Genomic DNA, 23,669 nt, shown 5'->3' with positions numbered 1-23,669 from the left:
ATCAATAATAAGTATCACCACTGTTGGGCTTTGATTGGCACTGGTTCAAAAGTGAATTCTCATCCTATAGTAAATGTGCTACATAAAGGCAGACAATGTCTGGTCAGAGGACTGGGGAAGATGTTATCTGATTTTGCAATAAAGAACAGTAGTAACGCTCATTGAAAGGTATTTGCACACCTCTAGGAGCATGAAAAGATGGGGACACTATACAGAATGCATAGTATGGAAAGAGTTTTACAATAAGGGGTTTATGTCTGGGAAGTTCAGAGCACTAACTGGATGGCATTGTGTGGGAATGGAGAAAAGTGGGATACCATATGTTAAAAGAAAACCCTCATGTGTAAAAGAAGAGTGTTGAGCTTTATTTCTTCCTCCTTAACTAGATCAGGCTTGGAAGTACTGTGTGAGTTGGTTCCTTGGTTGGGTTTATACCAAGTGAAACTAAACATTTTAATGAGTTACTAACATTAACATCTTTAATATGATGACCCTAGACTGTAGAGAAAGAAACTACAATGGCAAGCGAAGTGGTTTTGTATTCAGTAGTCATTTAACTCATAAACAGTCATCTCAAAGGCCAGTTAAAATCCTAACTCAACTAGAAAAACTCTTATGAATCCAATTTACTGTTTCCTTTTATAGCTCAAACATGAAGAAAAGATGTCAAAGTCTGAGCACTATGATCTTACACAATGGCAAATGATTATGATACTGATAATAATAGGTCTTGCTCCAAGCACTAGAAACTTTGCTGATAATCCCATTTCTTTATGGGACTATAGGGGATAAAAAGAAAAAGAGATACGTAAACACTGAGATCTCATGAATTGACTGAAGGGAATGTTGCCAATGCCACAATGCCAGGCTATAATTCTTTTTTCTCTTTTTTCTAACTAGAATCCTCTTAATTTGCTGACTATATTCATGGTGGAAAGAGCTTATTAATTTCTTTTCCTAAACATTTAATGACTTGTGAAAATGCTTACAATTTTAAATTGAAAAGAAAAAGAATACTTACATAAGACATAAATATGCCCACATTTTAATACAGAACTCAATTGGTTTTATTTTAATAACCATATGCTATTTTATAATTAAGAATTAATGTTATATAATGAAAATATTTTATGTATTTTTTTAAAATTTTGGTACAATGTTATATGATGAAAAGATTTTAAAATATATTAATTTTCCAAAAGGGAAATTGTAAAAACAAAATCAATCTGCATCTATTTTGAAAGAAACCTTTATTTTAATGACAAACTTCATATCTACTTTATGTTTAAGAACTATACCAAAGGAAAGAGAATTGCATGGAAAATTCTTCTAAATAACTCAGAATCCATGGTTTATATATAATGCCCAGGATTTTTAATAGACACATTTTTTCATCAGTCCATTTTTATTTTAACATTTTTCCCCTTCCAAGAAATCATCTGCCAGTTCAACAGGGAAAAGCAGAAGAGGAATAGACTCGTGCTAGAAAGAGAGAATGCAAATTTGTAATTCTCCTAATATTCTGTCTCTTTTTCCATATTGTAGAGGTTAATTCTCTCCAAGAGCTTCTACCTTGGAAATTAATATATCATTCTTTGTACTTATCTGTCTTTCAATAGTTTACATAAGTTGCCACAAATTAGGGATTACTTCATTTCGGGAGATGATGTGTAAAGTCACAGAGGGACTCACATAGCTATACAGAGTGTACCAAAGTAAAATTGAATAATTTTTATGATTCTGATACATAAAGGGGCACACTAGTCATTGGACTTATTTATCTGTGGAAGTAAATATATAAAAGTGTAAAATTGTGCTGATATCTACTGATTTACGTTTCTTAAAACCATTTAATAATGCTATTGAAAACAAATAATAAGACATTCATCCTGAAATCAAAGAATTGTAAAGAAAGCTATTATAATATATGAATATTTTTATATAATATATAAATATTTTTATATAATATATAAATATATTTATATATTATATAAATATATTTATATATTATATAAAAATATTTACATGATCATAACAACAATTTAAAGGATAGCATACATTATAATATTAAAAAATCACATTGTCTTAAGTTTCAAAAGTTTGATTCACCATCTTTAAACTGGTAATAAAATATAACATTTATAATTTTTTCTAGTTTGCATTTTATTTTAAATCTGGCTCCACTTTAAAGGAAAATATTTTAATTTTTAAGTTATTTAGGTATTTTCCTCTCAATAAAAATTCTCAAACATAAGTTAAAACTAAACTACTAGGACTGTTCAACTATCTCTTTATGCAACGAAGTACAATTTCCCTATAGTGTTTCTTTTAAAACAAATTCATATGGATATATTTTCAAATTCTAGTAGGTGATTTTTCTCACAAACAGAAGACAAATGTATTTTTTGTTCCATCAGAAAGTTGATGCCTTTAGGCTAACCATTTCTTCTTCATAGTCTCTATGAAGGCACTCAATTTGTATTACAAAACCTTCTAAGGATAAAAAAATCAAATTTTCCTTTTATCCCTACAGTATCAAAAACAAGCTTGGAAGCTATTGAAGTAATTAATGGAAAAATTACAATCATAATAGAAAAAGCTTTTCTACATACATGTAAGGATAGAGGATGTTTTTGTTTATAAATTCTCCATTTAGACTAATACTCATTAAAAGCAGGTGGTAATTTCCTATGAAATGTAAATATCACCCCACTGCTAAGCTATTTCCTTAATTATAGTGATACTTTAGTCTGTAGAAAAATGATTTAATAAGAAAACATCAGGCATTTATAATTTTCAAAAATAACATGATACATACCTACCAGGTCTGACAAAGTAGACACTAGCCACATTTGGCTACTACAGAGTAAATATGACTGAAATGTGACTACTCTGAATTAATATGCATGATGTCAAATACATACCATCTTTCAAAGACTTAGTATAAAAAATATAAAATGTCTCAAGTCATAATTTTTATATTGATTACTTATTTAAAAATAATATTTTTACATAGTAGCTTAAATTAAACAAACTAATAACACTGATTTTTACCTATCTTTTGGAGGACACAGTATAAGAAAACTTAAAATTATGTATGCCTTGCCATTAGATTTTTATTGTAAGCATTGGTATAAACAACTAAAGTTGTTTGGCATAAACAACTAAGTTATATAAGAATATACCCTTCTTTCATAGTTTATGCAATAGTGCCGCTTCTGGGTTTAAACTGGGACTTGAAAATGACAAACGTGATTATTGATTAGTCTTCAGCCTTAAAGAGTGAGTAAGCTCATGGGAGAATTTTGTGTGTTTTGTGTGACATAAGTCATTTATATAACACCAGATATCAGAAATCATCATGTTGAAGAGTATTCGTATATTGATAGGTAAGATCAGAAGGATAACTACCAGATGTATGTCTTCTTTCAGTCTCTCATTTCTCCCATGTAGGGCACTAATTAACTTTACAGAAATTCCTATGTTGTAGTACCCTGGTGATAGTTGTAATGCCTTTTGAGATACTTGGATGGAAGCATAAGCTTTTCATATAAAATTGATTTTAAAAAATTGTTAATAAAAGTATTGGCATTGTAGCTCTGATATTTTGATTTTAATGTCAAACAATTAAACTGAAGTTTATATGTATGCATATAAACCCAGAAGTTCATATGTATTCAATACTATTTAGAAACACACAAACTGATCTTTAAGTGGGTATTCATACCGTCATAAATCCATCCAGCAAACCTGAATCGGGTTTCGGAGGTGCCTGCAATCGTTCCATCGACCACTTTTCAATGATGGAGGAGACTTGGGTATTTTCTGTATTTAATATTCTGAACCCTGTCATATTAACACCACTGTATCGGTAGGGCTCAACATCAAGAGCAAAGAGGTCCTGAAAGACAAATGTTATTGTGTTGTTATTATCGACAGAGTATCTTCACAGGCATGTATTATTGAAATAGTCACTTATTTTTGTTTTTTTTAGGTCACTTAACACCTTTGTGTCAAGTGATGTTAAACATCACAAATCACCAAGATTCAAATAGACTGTCCTCATGCTTTGGCATTGCAGAGATACATGCTCCGTATGTAAAAATCTATGTATATATTTTATTCTAAATCCGCCAGTGAAACAATGGGCTCTTCTACAACTCACATCTAAGATTTGCAATAGCTTTCTTCTCTCTGTTTAGGATAGCTTGCCCTTAATTTATGTGTTAATATTTTGCTTTAATTATTTCTGTGTCCTGCTTCCTCGCCTAGTTATTGCTGTTTTTTTTTTTTTTGTCAGTGTTTCTTTGTTTGATTGTTGTTTTTAGAAAGCAAGTCATAAAATACGGCTTCTAACTAATGAAAACTGTATGAAAGGTGTGAAAAAAATGCTAAGGCCAAGACTAGCCTTTTTGGTTGCAGAAACAATACAGTTCCTTCATCTCATGTCTCACACCTAGGAACTTCACTGTAAGTTTCCAATAAACACTTTATGCCTGTTGCCCTTTCTAGTCTGTATATAGTGAACGTTCTTGCTCTGCCCTTTAGTTGTCCCAGGAGATATGAGGCCAAAGCTATCATGGAAATGGATGCCACCATGAAAACATCCAGCATGTGGAGTTTTGCCCTCTTTCTAGTTGGCATAGCTAACCCTCGAACTTATGGACAATATTGAGAACCAAGGCAAGATTAATGCCATTGGTTCTGTGAACAGCTTGCCTCAGACTCATACAGCTACACAGGCCAGCTAATAAGAATACAATTCAGTGGAAAGCAGCTGGCATTGGCCTGAGCTCTAGTCTGTGCTATGAAAAACATAGGAATCTTAAGGTTTTTATTTTTTAATGTTTACAATCTAGCCAAGGAGATAGGAAAGAGGTGAATAAATAAAGGATGGCAATATATGCCAAGTGGTAAAAAAGTAGAAATCATAAATGCAAAAGAAGTCAGAAGCAAGACAAATTATTTCCAATTTGTATGGTCAAGAAAAACTTCACAGAGCAGATGGGATCTTAGCTGTGATGAGGCTCAGAACATGCTACCCCCAAATATGGTACTTGGCTATAGGAAATTGAGAAGACACAGAAGCAGGAAGGCCACTCTGTGACCTTATCCCACCTTTCTCCCCTGAAGTGGACCATAAAAGAATTCTCTGACCTACCCCCACAGAAAGGAAGTCATACGACTCTCATTCCAGAGGGATCCAGCCCTATACCTGGAGGTCAAGAAGAATCTGAACAATTTGGCCTTGCTAAGTTTTCTGGATTTATTGCCATTAGATCATAACCTCCCTTTGCCCAATAATTTTCCCACATAACTATCTACTCTTTATCAAACCAAAGCAAAAAAAAAAATCCAGATTTTCCCATTTCTTTGAGTCTTCTGATGGCTTTTGTGTCACATAAAATTTATATTAAATACATTTTTAGGTGTTTCTCTTGTCAACCTCTCTTTTGTTATAGAGATCTCAGCCTTGAACCTCATGATGTGTGAGGAAAAGAAATCTTTTCTCCCCTACAGCTGCCATTAAAGAAAGACTGGGCTGATGATTGACAAAAAGAGAATTCAAAGTGTGAGTGGAGACACAAAAATTAGAAGATATAAAACCTATTCAGGAGACTGATCCACATCAGTTCAGCTATAAATGAGAATTCCTAAAGGAGAATAGTAGCAAAAGGAAATGGGAAAGTTTCATTAGGATCAAAGTATAAAAGGCCTTCAAATGTAGGCCTATGAGTTCTATGTATCCTAAACTAGTTGTTTCATTTATTTTCCCTATTGAGAGATACTTTTGATTTCCCCAAAATCTTACACTTATGCTGAGTTGTAACAGCACTGAAATATAATTTGCTGATGAGGGAATGCTCTCACTTCCTCTCCACCCCCACCACCAAGTTTCTTACAAGCTGCAAAAAGTTGTCTGCTAGGAAATAATATAGAGATATGCCAGAGCCAGCTTTGCTATTTTTAAGTAAAATACATCCTACTGCATGAATAATCTCCTTTGGAGGTAAGAGTTGTCATCACAGGAAGCTATTACAATCAATTAAATTTTAATAATCTGATCTGGCAGCTTCAAGACTTCTAGAAGCAAGGAGACTAACTGGAAGAATTTCAAGTTAATGAAGAAAACTTTGGTTAGACTGTTTGTTATGGGAATGGAGAAGATAGATGCTAGAGACACTACAAAGGAAAAATCAGTAAAATTTTGTTGGTGATACAGGAGTCAACAAAAGTTGAAATTTTTAAGATAATCAGAAGAGACGTCAATTCAGAGGACACTAAAGTTTAAATATTTTGAAATCATCTAATGGCACAACAATTAAAAGTGTTTTACAGTATACAGTAATTCATAAATATTACATAGAACATTTAGACCTCATTCGAACGAAGATGATAACTGAGGCTCTAAATACAAACCAGTTCTGAAGAAAATAATTGAAGAGAAAATAAGATTGGATGAAGTCCAAACTTGGAGATACTCTCATATTTGGGACATGTGGAAGAAAGAATTAGTAAAGAGACAGCTGTTTTACAGAGAAAGAAAGGTCAGGATAATGTATTGATAACAAAATGGAGCTAACAGTAAGTTTGATACAGGTTAAAGTCAGATTTTCATACATCATAAGGGAAAATTGTGTGATGGGTATGTGAAAACAAAATATAAAGGTAACATTCAATTTGCTGATGGCAAATTAAAGCATATTGACTTTTAAAAAAATCTAACTAAACATAGGCAAAAGCAGAATAGAAAATGTAATCTACTGAAAGGACAGCTTCAATAAATCTGATTTTCAAAAAGTGAATACAGCTGAGATAACATAAGAATTTGTGCTTTTCTTGTCTTATTCTTTTCTTTTTTTTTTTCTGGACAGAGTCTAGCTCTGTCGCCCAGGCTGGAGTGCAGTGGCACCGTTGGCTCACTGCAACCTCTGCCTCCCAGGTCCAAGCAATTCTCCTGTCTTAGGCTCCCGAGTAGCTGTGACTACAGGCACCCACCACCATGCCCGGCTAATTTTTGTATTTTTAGTAGAGATGGGGTTTCACCATATTGGTCATGCTGGTCTTGAATTCCTGACCTCAGGTGATCCTTCTGCCCCAGCCTACCAAAGTGCTGGGATTACAGAAATGAGCCACTGCACCCGGCTGAATTTGCGCTTTTCTAAAGCACTGATTTCTCAGGAAACTAATTTCAAGATCCATTATATTCTGAAAGTTCTCTAAAGCAACATAAAAATAAGACATGCAATATTTTGAATTGATATCTGAAATGATATTATTTCAAAATCATCAGCTTCTATTAAGAGTTGTCCTCTCTGATAATAATCTTGGTGGAGTCTTATCAAATTAAAATATAACTACAAAGGAATCAGTCATAATACTTCTTACTAAAAAACCTATTTTTCATCTGAAAAAGTCATAATAATAAAATTCGGAACATTTTGTTTTAATGAAGTACTTACCAGAGTGGTAAAGATATAATGATAGTATTCTGTCATCATTCCCATGGCTAATGCCTAAGAAAAAAAAAAAAATTACTGAAGGTACATATTTCAGGAAAGACAGTATGTCAGTAATTCAAGTGAGAACAAAATACAGTAGGATGTGATAAAGAATCAACCTACAATATTCATGTTACATACAATTAGGTTAAACTAAATCTTTTCCCAGTAGTTAAAGATTAGTGGTTACTGAAGGAATTTCTGAAGCAATTCTCTAGATAGAAAAGCTATTAGTTGAATGTTTGCAATTGTAAAGCTATGGCTTAACACATTAAAGAAGGCATTAAATTTGACACAAAACCTGAAATTAGCACATCTTAATTTGTTACATTTGTAACGTCTTTACTACAAATACTCCAATGAGGAACACCATTTTATTTTAATGAACAATATTACTGAATTAGGAAAAAAGTGCTGCAAAACACAATGCCAACAGGCATTTATTTTAGCTCTTTAGAGACATTTCCATAGCATTAATGAAGGAAATGTAAATTACCACTCTTATTTAAAAATTACATATAATTAAAGAAATGTTTTTGTTGTTATTAATAAACTAGTCACAAATTACTGTGTTTTATTTCACTCTTCTACAGTCCTCATCAATTTTAGACTGTCAATCTTAAAAACAAGGACTTTTGGGTTAGAACTTTTAGTTATAACAAGTGTCCATGTCATTTTCTCTCCGAAAATAAGAGAATGCTTTTGAAATAACTGCTCATCAATGAACAGCAGTTGGCAAGGATAATTAAAAAACAATGCATTTTTAGTTAAATGAAGAGTTCTTAGTAGGAAACAATTATTCTCAGGTACATCTAATAGCCTTCCAAAAGCCACTAACTACAAAAACTCATTTATGAAGTAGCTGCCTCAGCTACATTCTGCATATAGAAATTAATGGGTTAAAAAATAGAAGGAATAAGATCTAGTATTTGATAGCACAATAGGTTGACTATAGTCAATAATAACTGTATATTTTAAAATAACTAAAAGAGTATAAATGGATTGTTTGTAACATAAAGGATAAATGCTGGCTGGGTGCAGTGTCTCACACCTGTAATCCCTGGACTTCGGGAAACCAAGGCAGGAGGACTGGTTGAGCCCAAGACCAGCCTTGGTAACATAACAAGACCCCATCTCTACAAAAAAAAAAAAAAAAAAAAAAATAGAAAAGAAAAATAGCCAGGCATGGTGGCACATGCCTTTAGTCCCAACTACTCGGGAGGCTGAGGTTGAGAGGGTCATGTGAGCTCCCAAAGTCGAGGCTGCAGTGACAGAGCAACACCCCATTACAAAACAAACAAAAAACAGGGATAAATACTTGAGGTGATGGATATCCCATTTACCCTGATGTAATTATTACACTTTGTATGCCTGTATCAAAATCTCCCATATACCTTATAAATATGTACACCTACTATGTACCCACAACAATTAAAAATAAAAAATAAAAATAAGAAAAGCATCATGCTCATAAATCAGCATTAACCAGTTAGGTAGGATAGAATTTGTAGTTCTGCAACATGAATTCTTTAAGAAGGAATACATATTTGTGAAAAATTTGGAATGTATCAAATATATTTAAAAAGGGAGAAACATTGGTTAATGAAAGGTGGCATCAAAGAATTGAGCACAGGAAATTTAGGTATCAAATTACCAAATAATATTTCTTGAGTGGGTAATACTTATATAAACCAATAATATTCGGATTAAAATTTCATCTCAAGCAAAATAAGACAGAATTTCCCTTATTAAATACAAATTTACAAGATCATATTTGTAGAAGGCATTCATTGCTCCAGATGGATATGTTCAGATGGCTCCCTATCTCCAGTACCATTCAATGACAGCTCAATATTATGCTTGGCAATTTTTTTTACTTTATCAACTCTGCAGGTATAGAACTAGAGATAAAGGTAATTGAAAGAAATAATGATTCAGATGTATAACTAAAAATAATACTTATATAATGCTTAAAATTTGTCAGATACTATTCTAAGCACATTACATATTTAAGCCTCATAAAAACCCTAGAAGTCAGTCCTACTATTATGTTCATTTTATGGGTGAGGAAACTAGGACACGAAAAGAATAAACTGTCCAACAAAGTGAGACAGTGAGTAAACATGGACTCCAGGTCTCTAATGTGGAGTTTGGAATCTATGTCATTTTCTAAAGTGGTATATTTCATATTCTCAAAGATGTAGAACAATTTTTGACTCCATGCATTCTAAAATTTTTGCCTGTTCCTTCCTTGAAAATTTGAAAACATGGACGTCTCAGGCAAGTACATCAAATTCTGCTTTGGTGTAGGGGAAGGAGTTGAGGAGATGGTGGAGAAGATGATTTGTTCTGACATATGTATTTCCAATGGCTACAGGTTTTTCTTCATCACCTTGAGAAGAAATCTATGAGGGTAATTGGAGTCTGTTTCTGGCTTTCATTGACCTTCTCTCAGCTTTTGATTTTGAAAACAAGGATCAGTTATGTGCTGTGATATATGACGTAGAAAACGCTGGAAGGCCAGGCGCGGTGGCTCATGCCTGTAATCCCAGCACTTTGGGAGGCCAAGGCAGGTGGATCACGAGGTCAGGATTTCAAGACCAGCCTGGCCAAGATGGTGAAAGCCTGTCTCTACTAAAAATACAAAAAATACGCTGGGCGTGGTGGCAGCTGCTTGTAATACCAGCTACTCAGGAGGCCAAGGCAGAGAATTGCTTGAACCCAGAAGGTAGAGGTTGCAGTGAGCTGAGATCGCACCATTGCACTTTAGCCTGGGCGACAGAGCCAGACTCCATCAAACAAACAAACAAACAAAATTGGAGGTAGAAATAGTAGTTATTTTTGATTAAGTACCTACATTGTAACCTTACTGAAAAAGAATGAACAACAGGAATACTCTCTTAAAAGATTAGTTAATAATTTCCAGTAGAATTTTTTTTTAAATAACTTTCTCTGGATCTGGTTTTAATTATAGCATGTCTTACTGCTACTTTTGAGTGAATTGTATGCACACTTCAAACACATTAGAGAGAATAAAATCAGTATGTTTTTATGCACAAATAATATAATAATTGCCTCAACATAAAAGCGGTTGTGATATCATCTCTCCTAAAATAAATACTACAGATTAAATTTTCTAAAGTCAAAATATTATTAGAAACCCCAACATTAAGCTGGTGTAGTGCTATGCTATATGATGAATTAACACATGCAGTTATCTAGGCAGATAATTTGCAACCAGTTTATTTTTCAGGTAAGATCCAGAAATCATATTGCTCAAGGTCAACAATAGGAGGGGGGCCTATACACATTTCTTCAATTTTTACTTTATTTTACTTCACACCACTGTAGGATTTTATTAGCATTTTCTTTTACATTTTTTCCAGGCTAAAAGTTTTTATTTCACACTCTCTGATCTAAACTTTGAAGTTCCTGATTACTATTTTTTCCCTGTGATACAATGTCCTTGTGAGGTTTTACTTCAGAGGATCTTGGCTCTGCCCTAGGGTATTTTCTTTGATAAATCTGGATGGAGGTAGAATCATCTGCTATGGAGGCATGCATGCCAATTAGTGTACTCAACTTGCCTCAGAGGAAATCTACTCAACCGCAAGCTCCACTCACTTTTAAAGCTTTCTAGCAGGAAAACTTCAAATTCACTGTTGTTCAATAACTAGTAAAAGCTCAATCAGTTTAAATAAATAAATTAAATAAATTACACAAACAAACACACAAGAGTAAACTGATTAAGGCCATTTCTTTTTCTGGATAGTCCTAATATTCATTCTTGGATGAAGCCAGACTAGCTGAAAGCTCATCTATTTTTGCTCTTCAACTCCTGTACCATGTCTTAGGAGTTCCAACATCAGTGAATGTTCAGGAATCTCAGAAAAATTTCACAAATCACAAAATAGGACCCTATTAAATGCACTGCTGAATTTCCTAGAAGCTATTCACTTTCTTCTTGATTACTAGAATAACTGGAAAATTCAAATGTGAGACAAAGTTAAAAATAACACCACCATATTTGTGGTCTTCCGGTATAGGACCTCAGAGGATGCATACTGTATAATAATGTCGCTCTGGATTCATCTTAACTTTCATATTCTCATTTTACCTATTTTCTAATTTTTCATCTACTGACCTTGTTAAAATTACATTTTTCTGTTATATGTATTTAAATATTCTATTATTTGTTTTCCTTTTGCAAACAAAGCATGTTTGCAAAGAACACATAAGAAAACAAGTATAAAATAATAAATATATCTAATAGAAGGCAGAAAGCAAATTCAATTTTTAAAGGTGACAGGCTTCTCACCTTCCAGACAGCAAAATAGTGAGAGTTAGTTCTTTAGAGAAAAGACAGCTGATCATTTACATACTTACTAGAAGCCTAGAGAAAGCAGCCAAAGCTCTGTCACTGAAATAGCTTAGTGCCACTCACTCCAGGAGTAAAGGAAAGGTCTCTTTTCCAAGCCTGTGTATTCAAACCATGATCAGGAATTGTTTGGGAATTATGTGAAATAAATCTTGACTCTAGAGTTCAGTAGTAATCTTAGTGCATTGTTTTATTTGTTGCCAGAAAAACCCAAAAACTCTCATATGCTTCATTATCCAAAGATAAAACTATAGCAATTTTTCAAATCAAATTAAATATTTTACTGTGAAAATCAACATTTATATTGGAATATGGGATAAACATCTGCTTAATAAATTAACCATGCTATAACAGGCATTTACTATTGGCAGTTATATTTAACGGGATATAATTTGACATCTGAATCTGCATAACTCTCCAGTAGAAATATTTTATCCTATACATGAGAGGTTTCTAAATGACTGACTAGTTCCAAGCTACAAAGGTGTCAGCTCAGTGTGCATAAAAGAGTTTAAGAAACAAAATCCAAAAATTTGTGTTCAAATCCAGGCTCTACTACATAGTAAGTGTAGGGCCTTGTTCTGGCCATTTAACTCCCAACTTCAGTTCCTTCATCTGTAAGATATGGACTGATAATAATTTCTGTTTTCCAGTTTGCTGTTAGGTCTGAATAATGCTGACATAATACTAAAAGATTTCACAGCTACAAATTGTTTTGTTTGATTGATTTAGAAGGTTTTGTTTGGTTGGTTGGTTGGTTGGTTGGTTTTTGTCAGGCAATGCTTTATTCTGGAATGAATACTTGTTAACATCATTAGGTTGGATATCAATCCCTCTGCTATGTTCTTGCTACTTGACATTGGTCAAGTTACTTATTCATTTTGGGACTCAGTTTGTCTGTAAAGTAGAGGTAGTCCCTACTTCTTTTTGTTGTAGTGATGATGAAATAAGATCAAATATATAAAGTCTCTTACAGTAAATATCAGGTAAATGGTAAATCTATTACATCGTTTTCCTACTGGTTGATTGTAATGAGTGAGCTGCTCAACTGGTTGACTCTTAGTTCCTTCCCTCATTTCAAAACAAAAAGAAGTAACTATCTCATTAATCAACTATCTCATTAACCAACAGCATTGCAGTCATTTGAAAATAACCTCAAAACTTCAAACAACCCATTTTGAAGATCATCAATGTTTACATTACTTTTCTTTTAAGACGATTAATTAAAAGCAATTGTCAGACTTTCTATCATAAAATTACATCAAGGTTGTTATAACTGATTGCATAACAATAATATTTTGATTTAAAAGAAGATCATATTGTAAGTGCAAGTTTATGAAGAAAACAAGAATTGAAGTAATCTAAAGGTTACCTGTTTTAAAATGCCTGCTGCCATTTCATGGCTACAATCAAAGATTACATGAAACTCCTTGCCTCTTTTCATTTCTTTTAGTAAGGGTTTTGCATCCTTTGTATCAGCAGGTAACTGACGAATTTTGAGTCGAAGATTATACCTTGATGGAGCTTTGATGAGCTCTTGCAAACGAATGAGACCTTTAATTAAAATGGAAAAAAAAATAATATTAGAGATAAAAAATAGAGTAGGGCAAAGAATCAGAAAACACTCATTAGAATGTATAATTTTCTTCTTATTTCATTTTAATTTTTGTGGTTACATAGGTTTGTATATTATAAATTACATGAGATAGTTTGATACGGCCAAGAATGCATAATTTTCTTGACCATGTATAAGTGTATTTAATGGTGCAACTTGAAATTCCTGTTTCAAAACAATTCCATATCCTCTGTTATTTTTGTTAAAATAAACATTTCTCAAATTCTTTAAGACATTTTCCAAGTTATAAAAGAAACACATGACTAAAAGTTAATATAAATAACTTAAATGTATAAAAAGACATAGAGTAAAACAGTTTCCCTTTATACCCCAGTTCTACTCCCCTGCAGGTTGTCACTATTAAAGGCTTGAAATACTGTTTTTCCATAACACGTTCTGTGCATTTACACGTGTACACACATAGCTTTGTTTGTATTGTATTTTACATTAATAATTGTTTTGTGATAATGCCTTAGAGGGCCTTGTAAGTCAGTGATTATTATTCTAGATTGCCTTTAATGAACACTGTGTTTTATCACGCACCTAATTTATGTAACTATTCCCTATTATTAGAAACTTTGGTTACTTGGTTTTCATCGTCAGTAACATGTAATGCTCTGGTGAATAACCTGAAAACTCAAGTTGGTGTATATGTAACAGTGAAATAACTTTCCTTAATAAAATAGATTTTAAATAGCCTGAACCATAATTATTTTAAAAAATAATGCTAACAATTTTTGTATTGTTTTCTAGTTAACATTAAATTAAAAAGTAAATACACCTGCACACATTTGTAAAGTAAGCATTCTCCTAGAGAAGTACCTGATAATTAAATTAAAAATATATCACATTAATGAATATATTTCCAATAAGTCATATAACTGTGATGCATTTTAAAATAAGAGAAAACTTATTGAATGTATTCCTTTATACAGTCTTCAAGTAATGAAACACATTAAAGAGCTGACACAAAAGATCCACTATATAAAAGAGTGTGAAAAGAAAAAAAGATCATCCAATTCCATTGCAGCTTGGATCAAATGAAGCAATTTTCTTTTCTCCTTCTACTCTTTCTTCTTATCTTTTAAAAATGTCATCTCTATATTACTATCTATTTCTATTTTCCCTGAAAAACTACCTTCATCAATACAGTATGACAAACAACGATAAAGCAAAATATTTGTAAATAATCAGAAACTGTCTCTTTTTCCTTCTGTTTCTCGAGTGTGTGTGTGTGTGTGGTGTGTGTGTCTGTGTGTGCGTGCGCGTGTGCTCACATGTACTGTCTGTATGTATGTATACATACCTGTTACTTAACCTTTTTGAAAACAGGAGTAAATATAAATAAAAATAAATGGAAGGTAGAGGGAAGAGAGGGATGGAGAGGGGATGGTCAGTGGGTACAAAGTTACAATTAGAAAGGAAGAATAAATGCTGGTGTCCTGTTGCTTAGAAGGATTACTATAGTTAACAATAAGGTTTTATTTACTTCAAAATAGCTAGAAGATTTTGTCTGTTCTCATCACAAATAAATGAAAAATGTTCAAGGTAATGGATATGCTAATTACTCTAATGTCATCAGTACATATATACATATGTCAAAACATTACATTATACCCCATAAATATGCAAAATTATTATGTATCAATTAACAATAAAAAATGTGAATTCACAAATATACTTGGTATATTTTGTTTTAAAAACACATGGCCCCATAAAATTGCTTCACTCTAAGTTATACAGCTTCTACACCTAACAGCTTCTACACATAACAGCTGCAAAAATTGCATGGTAAAATAGTATTATCACATTTTGTTTTGCAAAGTTAAATATTTACTAATGCTATTTAAATAAATACTACATAAAAATTGATATTAAATGCATCCATTAAACATACTACAATAAGTTCTAGAGAAGTAAGATGTGTTTAATAAGTACAGGTGTTAACATTGAGCTGTAAAGAAACAAAAATAGGTACCTGAACTTGTAATACCTGCTAGAGTTTAATGTTCGGCTATGACGTCCTTCCAAACATATATGTACAGAAAACTATACATTCAGAAAACTATATATTTCTTTGAACATGGGAGTGCTCTGCTACTAAATTAGAGTACATTTTACATGGTAACTCTTTAACTACTTTTTATAAATAAACCAGAGTATTCTTGCAGTAAGTCAGTAGTTCCTACACTTTGAAAAGTGTGGCAGTAATCTGTGGAGCTGCCTACAATCTAAACAACCAATTTAGAATCTTCAGAGGGTAGAACTCATGCATGCATATTTTAACCAGTCTTCCCAGATGACCTTCTTGGTCATAAAAGAATGAGGCCAATTTCCAAATATAGGCCTGGTTTCACCTGGTTTTAGGTGTCATACGAGAGCCAGTCTTTGAACCACTTTGGCATAGCAGTCATACAGGATAGTAACTATGTTATACTAACAGGACAATAAAATAATTAATTCAAAGCAAGATTCTCAACTTCATAAAGGTGAGTCAGAAAACCATAAATACAACCAACTGCAGAAAAAAGAGAAAAAAATATTAATTTAATAATGCATCTAACAAATGTGTATGACTTATAATCTTCTTACTATAAGTCCAACATTGTTCTCAACATTGGGTAGAACAATTTTGAGAAGTGTCTTTTCATGTCCTTTGCCCATTTTTTAATGGGGTTGTTTTTTCACTGTAGAAAGACAAAATCAGATGAAGTTTCTGTGCATACAATACTAAAAGTATACAGGGGAAAATGATATTAAGCAAGTAACTACAAATGAAGACTGGCAAATAATATTTTGGTTGGAAAGAACACATCATTGAGGAATCATATACAGGATAATCTAACTCAGAGTGGGAGGACTTAGGGGAAATTATTCCAAAGGAGGTGACATCTAAGTTAATACATGAATAAAAAGAGAAAGAGTAGAAGGAATGCATATAGAAGAATAAACAGTGTTTATATACTGTCATGGAAGTGAGGGAGCAGGTCAGAGAATCTTATGAAGCAAAGAAGAATCAGTGACAAGCCCAGCTGTAGATGCAAGCATGGGGCTGCTTCAGAAGCTTTTGTAAAATACTTGAAAGAATTGGGGCTTTAACCTAAGAGCTGTGAAAAGTGCCCACTTGGAATCTGTAGTTCAAAAGAATTGCTCAGATTATGGAGGACTGATGAGAAGAACCAGGGAAAGAAATAGTTGGATTTTTAATAAAACCCATGCTGGCTAGTGTGAGATGGTATCTCATTGTGGTTTTGATTGGCATTTCCCTAATGATTAGTGATATTGAGCATTGGTTCATATGTTTGTTGGCCACATATATGTCTTCTTTTGGAAGTGTCTTTTCATGTCTTTTGCCCATTTTTAAATGAGGTTGTTTATTTTTTGCTTGTGGACTTGAGTTCCTTGTAGATTCTGTAAATGAGACCTTTGTCAGAGATATAGTGTGCAAATATTTTCCATTCAGAATGACTATTATTAAAAAGTCAAAAAGTAACATACTGGTGAAGTTGTGGAGAAAAGGTGGGAATGTAAATTAGTTCAGCCACTCTGGAAAGCAGTCTGGAGATTTCTTAAAGAACTTAAAACACCATTCAACTCAGCAATCCCATTAATGGGATATACCCAAAGGAATATAACTCATTCTACCATTAAAAAACATGCATATGTATGTTCATCGCAGCACTATTCATGATAGTAAAGATGTGAAATCAACCTAGATACTAGAAAATGTGGTACATATACACCATGGAATGCTACACAGCCATAAAAATGAGACCATGGCCTTTGCAACAACATAGACAGAGCTGGAGTTCGTTATTTGAAGTGAACTAATGACTGAAAAACTGCCTATTGGTATTATGCTGATTACTTGGGTGACAAAATTATGTGTACACCAAACCCCCACAACACAAAATTTACCCATGTAACAAACCTGCACATGTACACCTGGAAACTAAAATAAAATTTGGAAAAAAAAAACACATAAAAATAAGGAATAAAATCAAATAGTTAGAAAATAGTAGTGATAATGTAAGAGAGGTAAGATGCATATTCAGGGCAAAATATCAGGCAGAAAAAAAAGTAGATGGAATACTGAGATATTTATAAGAAAAGATGATTGAGATCACTTGGTGAGGAAGAGATCAGAGTCTGGGAAGTTTCTGACTTCTGGTTGGGCATCTGGAGAGAGAGGGTGCTTTCACTGAGTGTGAGATCATGGGAGGACCATACAACTGAGTCAAAATGAAGGGAGTGATCAGCCATGTCAAGGGTTGCTAACAAACAAATCTCAGTAAGTACTTTTTAAAAAATGGTTATTGAATTTAACAAGATCATTGCTGTTCCAGGCAAGGGTAGTTTCAGTAGGGTTGTGCGGGTTGGTTGTTGTGTCATCAGTGGGAGGGAGGTAAAATACAAACCTCCACTCAAAATCATCTTCATATATTTCCATAAGATAGTTTGAGCATCCATCCTAGCCATATCTAATACCCTTGTAGGAAAGTATCAGCCCCTCTCTAATCGATCATCAGTAGCAGATCCATGAGACACCTTAATTTCCATGTCTTCTAAATGAAAGTTTTATCTAGATCAGCAGCTCTCGAAGTGGCTCCACAGACACCTGTACCCTTCAGAAGGGTCCCTGAAGTCTAGCTATTTTTAAATAATACTAAGTAGTTTTGCTGTTTTTGTTGTTGTTTTTGACATAGTCTCAGACTCTCACCCAGGCTGGAGTGCAATTGCGCGATCTTGGCTCACTACAACCTCTGCCTCCTGGGTTCAAACAATTCTCCTGCCTCAGCCTCCCGAGTAGCTGGGATTACAGGTGCCCACCATCACGCCCGGCTAACTTTTGTATTTTTAGTAGAGACGGGGTTTCACCCTGTTGGCCAGACTGGTCTCGAACTCCTGACCTCATGATCCACCCGCCTTGGCCTCCCAAAGTGCTGGGATTACAGTCGTGAGCCACCGTGCCCAGGCCTTCTTTGTTTTTTTAACTTCCATTCTCTCACACATGTGCAGTGGAGTGTTCAGACGTTACAGGACATGTGATGTTACAACAGATTGAATGAGGAAGCAGATGTGAAAATCTAGCTGCCTCCCATTGAACTAAATAGTAAAGAGACTTATAAGTATATAAAATAATGCTACCCTTCTCACTTCTTTTTTGTTTTGGAACATCTAGGTACTTATCATAAAAATATAATATCTATGTGAAGAGGTAATTAGTTTACTATTGTTATTAAATAACTAATAATGAATTTAATGTTCCAATTTTTATTGCTAATATGGTATCAAGGAATATAGCACATATTTCAAATGCTTTTAGAGTTATTCAATAATTATTAAGGATGTAAAGTGGTACTAAAACGAAAATGTCTAAGAATTGCTAATTTAGATTACCCCTAAATTGTTCCCATTTTAAATTTCTATCATTCTCACAAAATTATTTCCATAAATGCAGAATAATCAAATAGCAACCCTAGGTGAATAAAGAAAATAAAAATTGCTTTTGCCCTACTTACCTCACAAGATTTTGTGAGCGTCAAATGTAAATTTGGGGGATTTAGTCTATTATAGCTGGGGTGTTGGGTTTGAATCTCAGTTCAAAATTTTATGATCCATGTGGCTTTGTGCAAGGCGCTATGTTACTCTCAGCTTTGATATATTTTTCTCTATAAGAAGGTAAAATCATCTATGGTTTAACATGTAAAACTCTGAAAAATAAACTGGCATATATTAGACTCTCAGTAAATGGCTGTTTGTCATTATGATTATATTGGCTAACATGGGAAAATATTGTATTAAAAATGTACTAGCTACTATCTCTATATTTGGATGATATTTTGACACTGATTTAGATAGAAAACCTAACATTAGAATTAAAAAAAATTAAGAAATTAACTAATTGCCAAAGGAAAGGCACTATATAGTTACATATTAGCTCATAAGTTTTGAACTGAAAAAGCTCAGCTGACCCCAAAATAGAAATTTTCTGAAAATAATATCCACAAATAGTTTTTGTAGAGTTCATCCTAAGGATAAACACTGCCAAGTATTTTCAAGTCTCTTAAGAGCTCATGTGGATAGTCCATTGAGCCATCAGGTACAATAAATGTTTACTTATTCTCTTCACACTCATACATCTCTGCTGGCATTAATGTAACAGATTTCAGTTTGCCAGTTTCCCTGGGGAATAACATTGAAGAGTGAAAAAAAGATAAAAACCTCACTACTAGTAGGACCTGCCATCTCCTACTTAAAAATTTGAGTAAAATGTTATCTTAATTCATTCATTCCACATATATTTTTTGCACATCCACTATGTGTAAGACACTGATCCTAGATAAATATAATGACTGGAATAATATTACTTATTCAGTCTTCAACTGCATGAGATACAGTTTGACTCTGGCATTTTTTTAAATACAAAAGCAGTTTCTATAATGCTTTTCACATTCAATGTTTTAAAAAAAATGGCTTACTATTTCAATCAGACAGAAACAGTCTAGAGAACAGTTTAAATACAGAATGCAGAATCATTATTTTTAAATTCTCACTTTCCATCAACTCCTGCACCAGGAGTTGCTTAGAATCTTCTCTTAGCTTCTAAGCCTCTCTTGTTCTGTCCCATGATATTATTTCTCATATTTCCATATTTATTTTCATTCTTAATCCTTTGCTTTCCTTATTCCCTGACATTTAGATACAAGTCTCTGAATTCCATTATTTAGCACACTCTAGAAAAATGGAAGATGGTTGACAAAAAGAAAGATGCATTCAAGACATCCAAAAAATAGATGTTTATCCACCCATTTGATGTGAAATACACAAAGGCATTCCTGTAGTATAACTTATGTGGATGAAGGTTTTTATCCAAAGAAGTATTGGAGATTGGATTTTGTTTCAGTGCCAATCTACTACTTGTATCAAACCATTTTAAATTTTCTCATTATAGTTAGCTCTCTGACTTAAGTAGCAGCAATGTTTTTAAATTACATTATTGGCTATATATTTATTTCTGTGGGTCTGTATCCATCTTTTCACCAGCCATGTCTTCTCTTTGCAACTCATCATGTTCTAAAAATGCCAATTGCAGAAAAGATTACCCTAATCAGGCATATCACACACAAGCAAATATGCATACTTTGTAAAATGAGAGGTTTTTCTCTTTTAGGAAAAAATAAGTCTCTCAAAATAATTGAGATGGTTTATATGTCTTCCTATCCTACAGTCCGTTGGTCAAAATGAAGAAATCAATGGACACTTTGATTTGATGAAATAAAAAGGCAAAATTAATTTTGCTGAAAATGTGGTTAATATAAATAATTTGCAAACAAACATTTTCAGAATTATTCTTTACTAACAAATTTGGTGCCTATTTAAATTGTTAAATTATTTAATGACAGAGTAGAATTATAACTCCTTAAAACAGCCTTTTAATTAAAGTGTCCCCTTCTTCCCTAATGTAATTAATTGATGTAATGATAGTAAAAGAGAAACAATCTGCACAGATGGGCTCCACAAAACCTTCTAACAAAAAAGGGTACCACATTGCAATTATCCCTATATTTTGGTAGATGAGTAACATTCTATTACCTCTAATTCCTTCACTAAGAGTACAGTACTGTTATTTTTTTTAACCTTTTTCTACTTTTATTTATTTCAGTAGTAGCTGAAATCAAGGTTTGTCTTTATCTTACAGGGACAGAGGGCTGAGCTGCTCTTTTAAGAGACTGTCATCAATTTAGCTTTTAAGGAGAATCCAGGAGGAGACATTTATGCACACTGCAGCTGGCACTCTCTTCTAAAGAGATTAATCACACCACTTCTACGGCAGGCCTCGACTACCCTATCCCCAGGAAGGGAGTCCCAGGTTTCCTCCCATACCCAGGTATCCATTTCGGCAGCTACACAAACTAGTGATTTGCCACCTGGCTTAATCATCAGGCCTATTTATCATTTCAGTCAGTCTTTATGCAAGCTCAGACTCAACCCAAAATGCATTGTATTATAAGCTACACAAAAATGATTCATCTATATTCCATGTTTCATCATCATCTTTTTTTTTCAGTTGAGAAAAGATAATAATTTATTGAGAAGCCAAAGTATGGCCTTTCAAAGAATTAATTTTATTAGAATGTATGTGGGCTACAGAAATGTTTTAAAGCTAACTAAATAGTGCATATGTACCAGCTATGGATTTTGTAATGTGTGGTAATGCTGTAAAAATAGAGAAGAGAGCTAACTATAACGAGAAAATTTAAAATGGTTTGACACAAGTAGTAGATTGGCACTGAAACAAAATCCAATCTCCAATTTTTTATCAGCCATTCTCTCCTTCTGGAGGTGGGTGGTGATGTGGATTTTTTCTGTACAGAGTACATTGAAAACAGAGATAATTGGGGCTTAGAGAAATAAGAGAGAAGAGAAAAGGAAATGAAAGGAAATCTTCAAAGAGTTTTTCACCTTCTCAGAGGAGGAAAAGAAAGCTATGCAAAATAGAATTGGAGGGCTAGTCTCCTTGGGACATACTCAAGTCTGAATGCTAATTTTACAGAGATATTGCCTTCTTTCTTTGAAATTTTCTTTATTTTAAAATTATGATATAACCTAGTAAATTGAGGACCCAGAACGTGTTAAAACATTTTAGCTTGATACATTATAAACCAAGTGGCAAATGAGTTTTAACTTGCATGTCAGGGATAATTGATTATTTGTAGCTAAATGAAGCACTGTGCCAAGAATCTTTCTGAGTCCAGTTCTGTGTCTAGGGGCATGTTTCAATACGGGATCTGACCCAGGTGGTGGGATAGGCATGGTGGGATTATATAATGGTTATCCCCATATTAAAATCTCTTGATTTTTTTTTAATTATATTAAATCATATCCATTATATTGTTTTATTAATGGCAAAGCCCTTCCATGCTTTGTAACAAAAATCATAATAATAATACAGTATAGATGATACATTCTAGGCACTATGTTCTCTTCGAAGCCAGGACACACTTGATAACCTTGAACCATGATACATTCAAATAAATAGAATTCCAGCAGGAATTCAGACCTTTACAATCCCATGAAAACATTTTAGAAGTGTACAAATTTATAGTCAGTTGCAACTAAAATCCCGTATTTTTTTCTCTTCTCAAACACACCCAAATCCTGAAAACACACTTTGACACTTAATACATGTACATGTGTATATGTGTACACACTTAGAAACATACACATACATACTTCCTTTGCTTCTGTTTTCCTGGAAGTCTAGTTTACCTCTTCCCTAACTTCCTTCCACAGGAGAATTCGGCCATTATGTTTTTGTTTTTTCTACTCCACTCCCATTTGTAAACTTCCATACCAGAAATGCTCACAACCCTGATCTAGCAAAGCAGAAGCCTCTCAGGAAAGCCTAAGTGGGAGAGTCACTAACTAGACACCCTTTTGTAGGTAAGTCATGGAGAGCGGCTGAAACCCACGGGATGATCTTATATGTGGCATAACAATGGCAAATTTTAGAATCATGTAAGTGGCATGGCAGCCCGTGGCAGGCAGATTCAGGCTGAATCCCAGGTCATTAACTCTCTCCTGAACAAATATAGACAAAGGTATTTAAATGTTTTAAACTTTAGTTTTCTCCCTTATAAGCATTTGATAATAATAATTATTACCATATAGGAAAAATCAAATGAACAAATCACTTAGCACTGTGCTTGGCACATGTTAACCCTTTTCATTGGTTCTGTTAACTGCTTTTCCTTTGGATCCCAGGGTGGTATATATGTGTCTCAACAGGCCCTACTTGATCTCAAAATCTTGCCTGCAGTCCTGTAAGGGATATCTTTATCAAAATGTTTTCATTAAAACCATCTAAGTGAATTTTACTTTCTGCTAGGACTCTAATACACTGTCTGTACGCTGGCATATCTCTTACCAGTCCACTTTCTCAAACTCTAGACTTTTAAATTCACTTTTCTATTTGGCATCTGTGTAATAAAGAATTAATTTTACCTAAAGAGAGATCCGGCCTTTGCCATTAGCTCCTGGGAGATACTCTCTAAGCCTTTGGCATGTCCTATCTAACAAGAGTGCTTTTCTTTATTTGGGCACCTTGGGCTAACAATGTGATTAGTCTAACAATGTGATTCATGGTAGAGGCTTTGAGCTATGTGGCATC

General features: G+C 33.5%; 1 protein-coding gene across 6 annotated transcripts in view; it reads right to left on the bottom strand.

Moving 5' to 3' along the window:
• The window catches only part of GRIK2 (glutamate ionotropic receptor kainate type subunit 2), a 685,903-nt gene that overhangs the window by 384,331 nt on the left and 277,903 nt on the right, over window positions 1-23,669 (bottom strand). For all 6 annotated transcript variants that reach the window (XM_055391438.1, XM_055391439.2, XM_019030081.3 and 3 more), the window contains 3 exons: window positions 13,253-13,434; window positions 7,464-7,517; window positions 3,728-3,901 (listed from right to left, as the gene is read on the bottom strand). In XM_055391438.1, the coding sequence (XP_055247413.1) occupies window positions 3,728-3,901; window positions 7,464-7,517; window positions 13,253-13,434 (410 nt within the window). The remainder of the gene's footprint in view (window positions 1-3,727; window positions 3,902-7,463; window positions 7,518-13,252; window positions 13,435-23,669) is intronic.

Source organism: Gorilla gorilla, chromosome 5, assembly GCF_029281585.2.
Source record: "Gorilla gorilla gorilla isolate KB3781 chromosome 5, NHGRI_mGorGor1-v2.1_pri, whole genome shotgun sequence".
Classification (NCBI taxonomy): Eukaryota; Metazoa; Chordata; class Mammalia; order Primates; family Hominidae; genus Gorilla; species Gorilla gorilla.
Note: the sequence above shows the minus strand (reverse complement) of the source record. Positions and strands in the feature narration are given on the sequence as shown.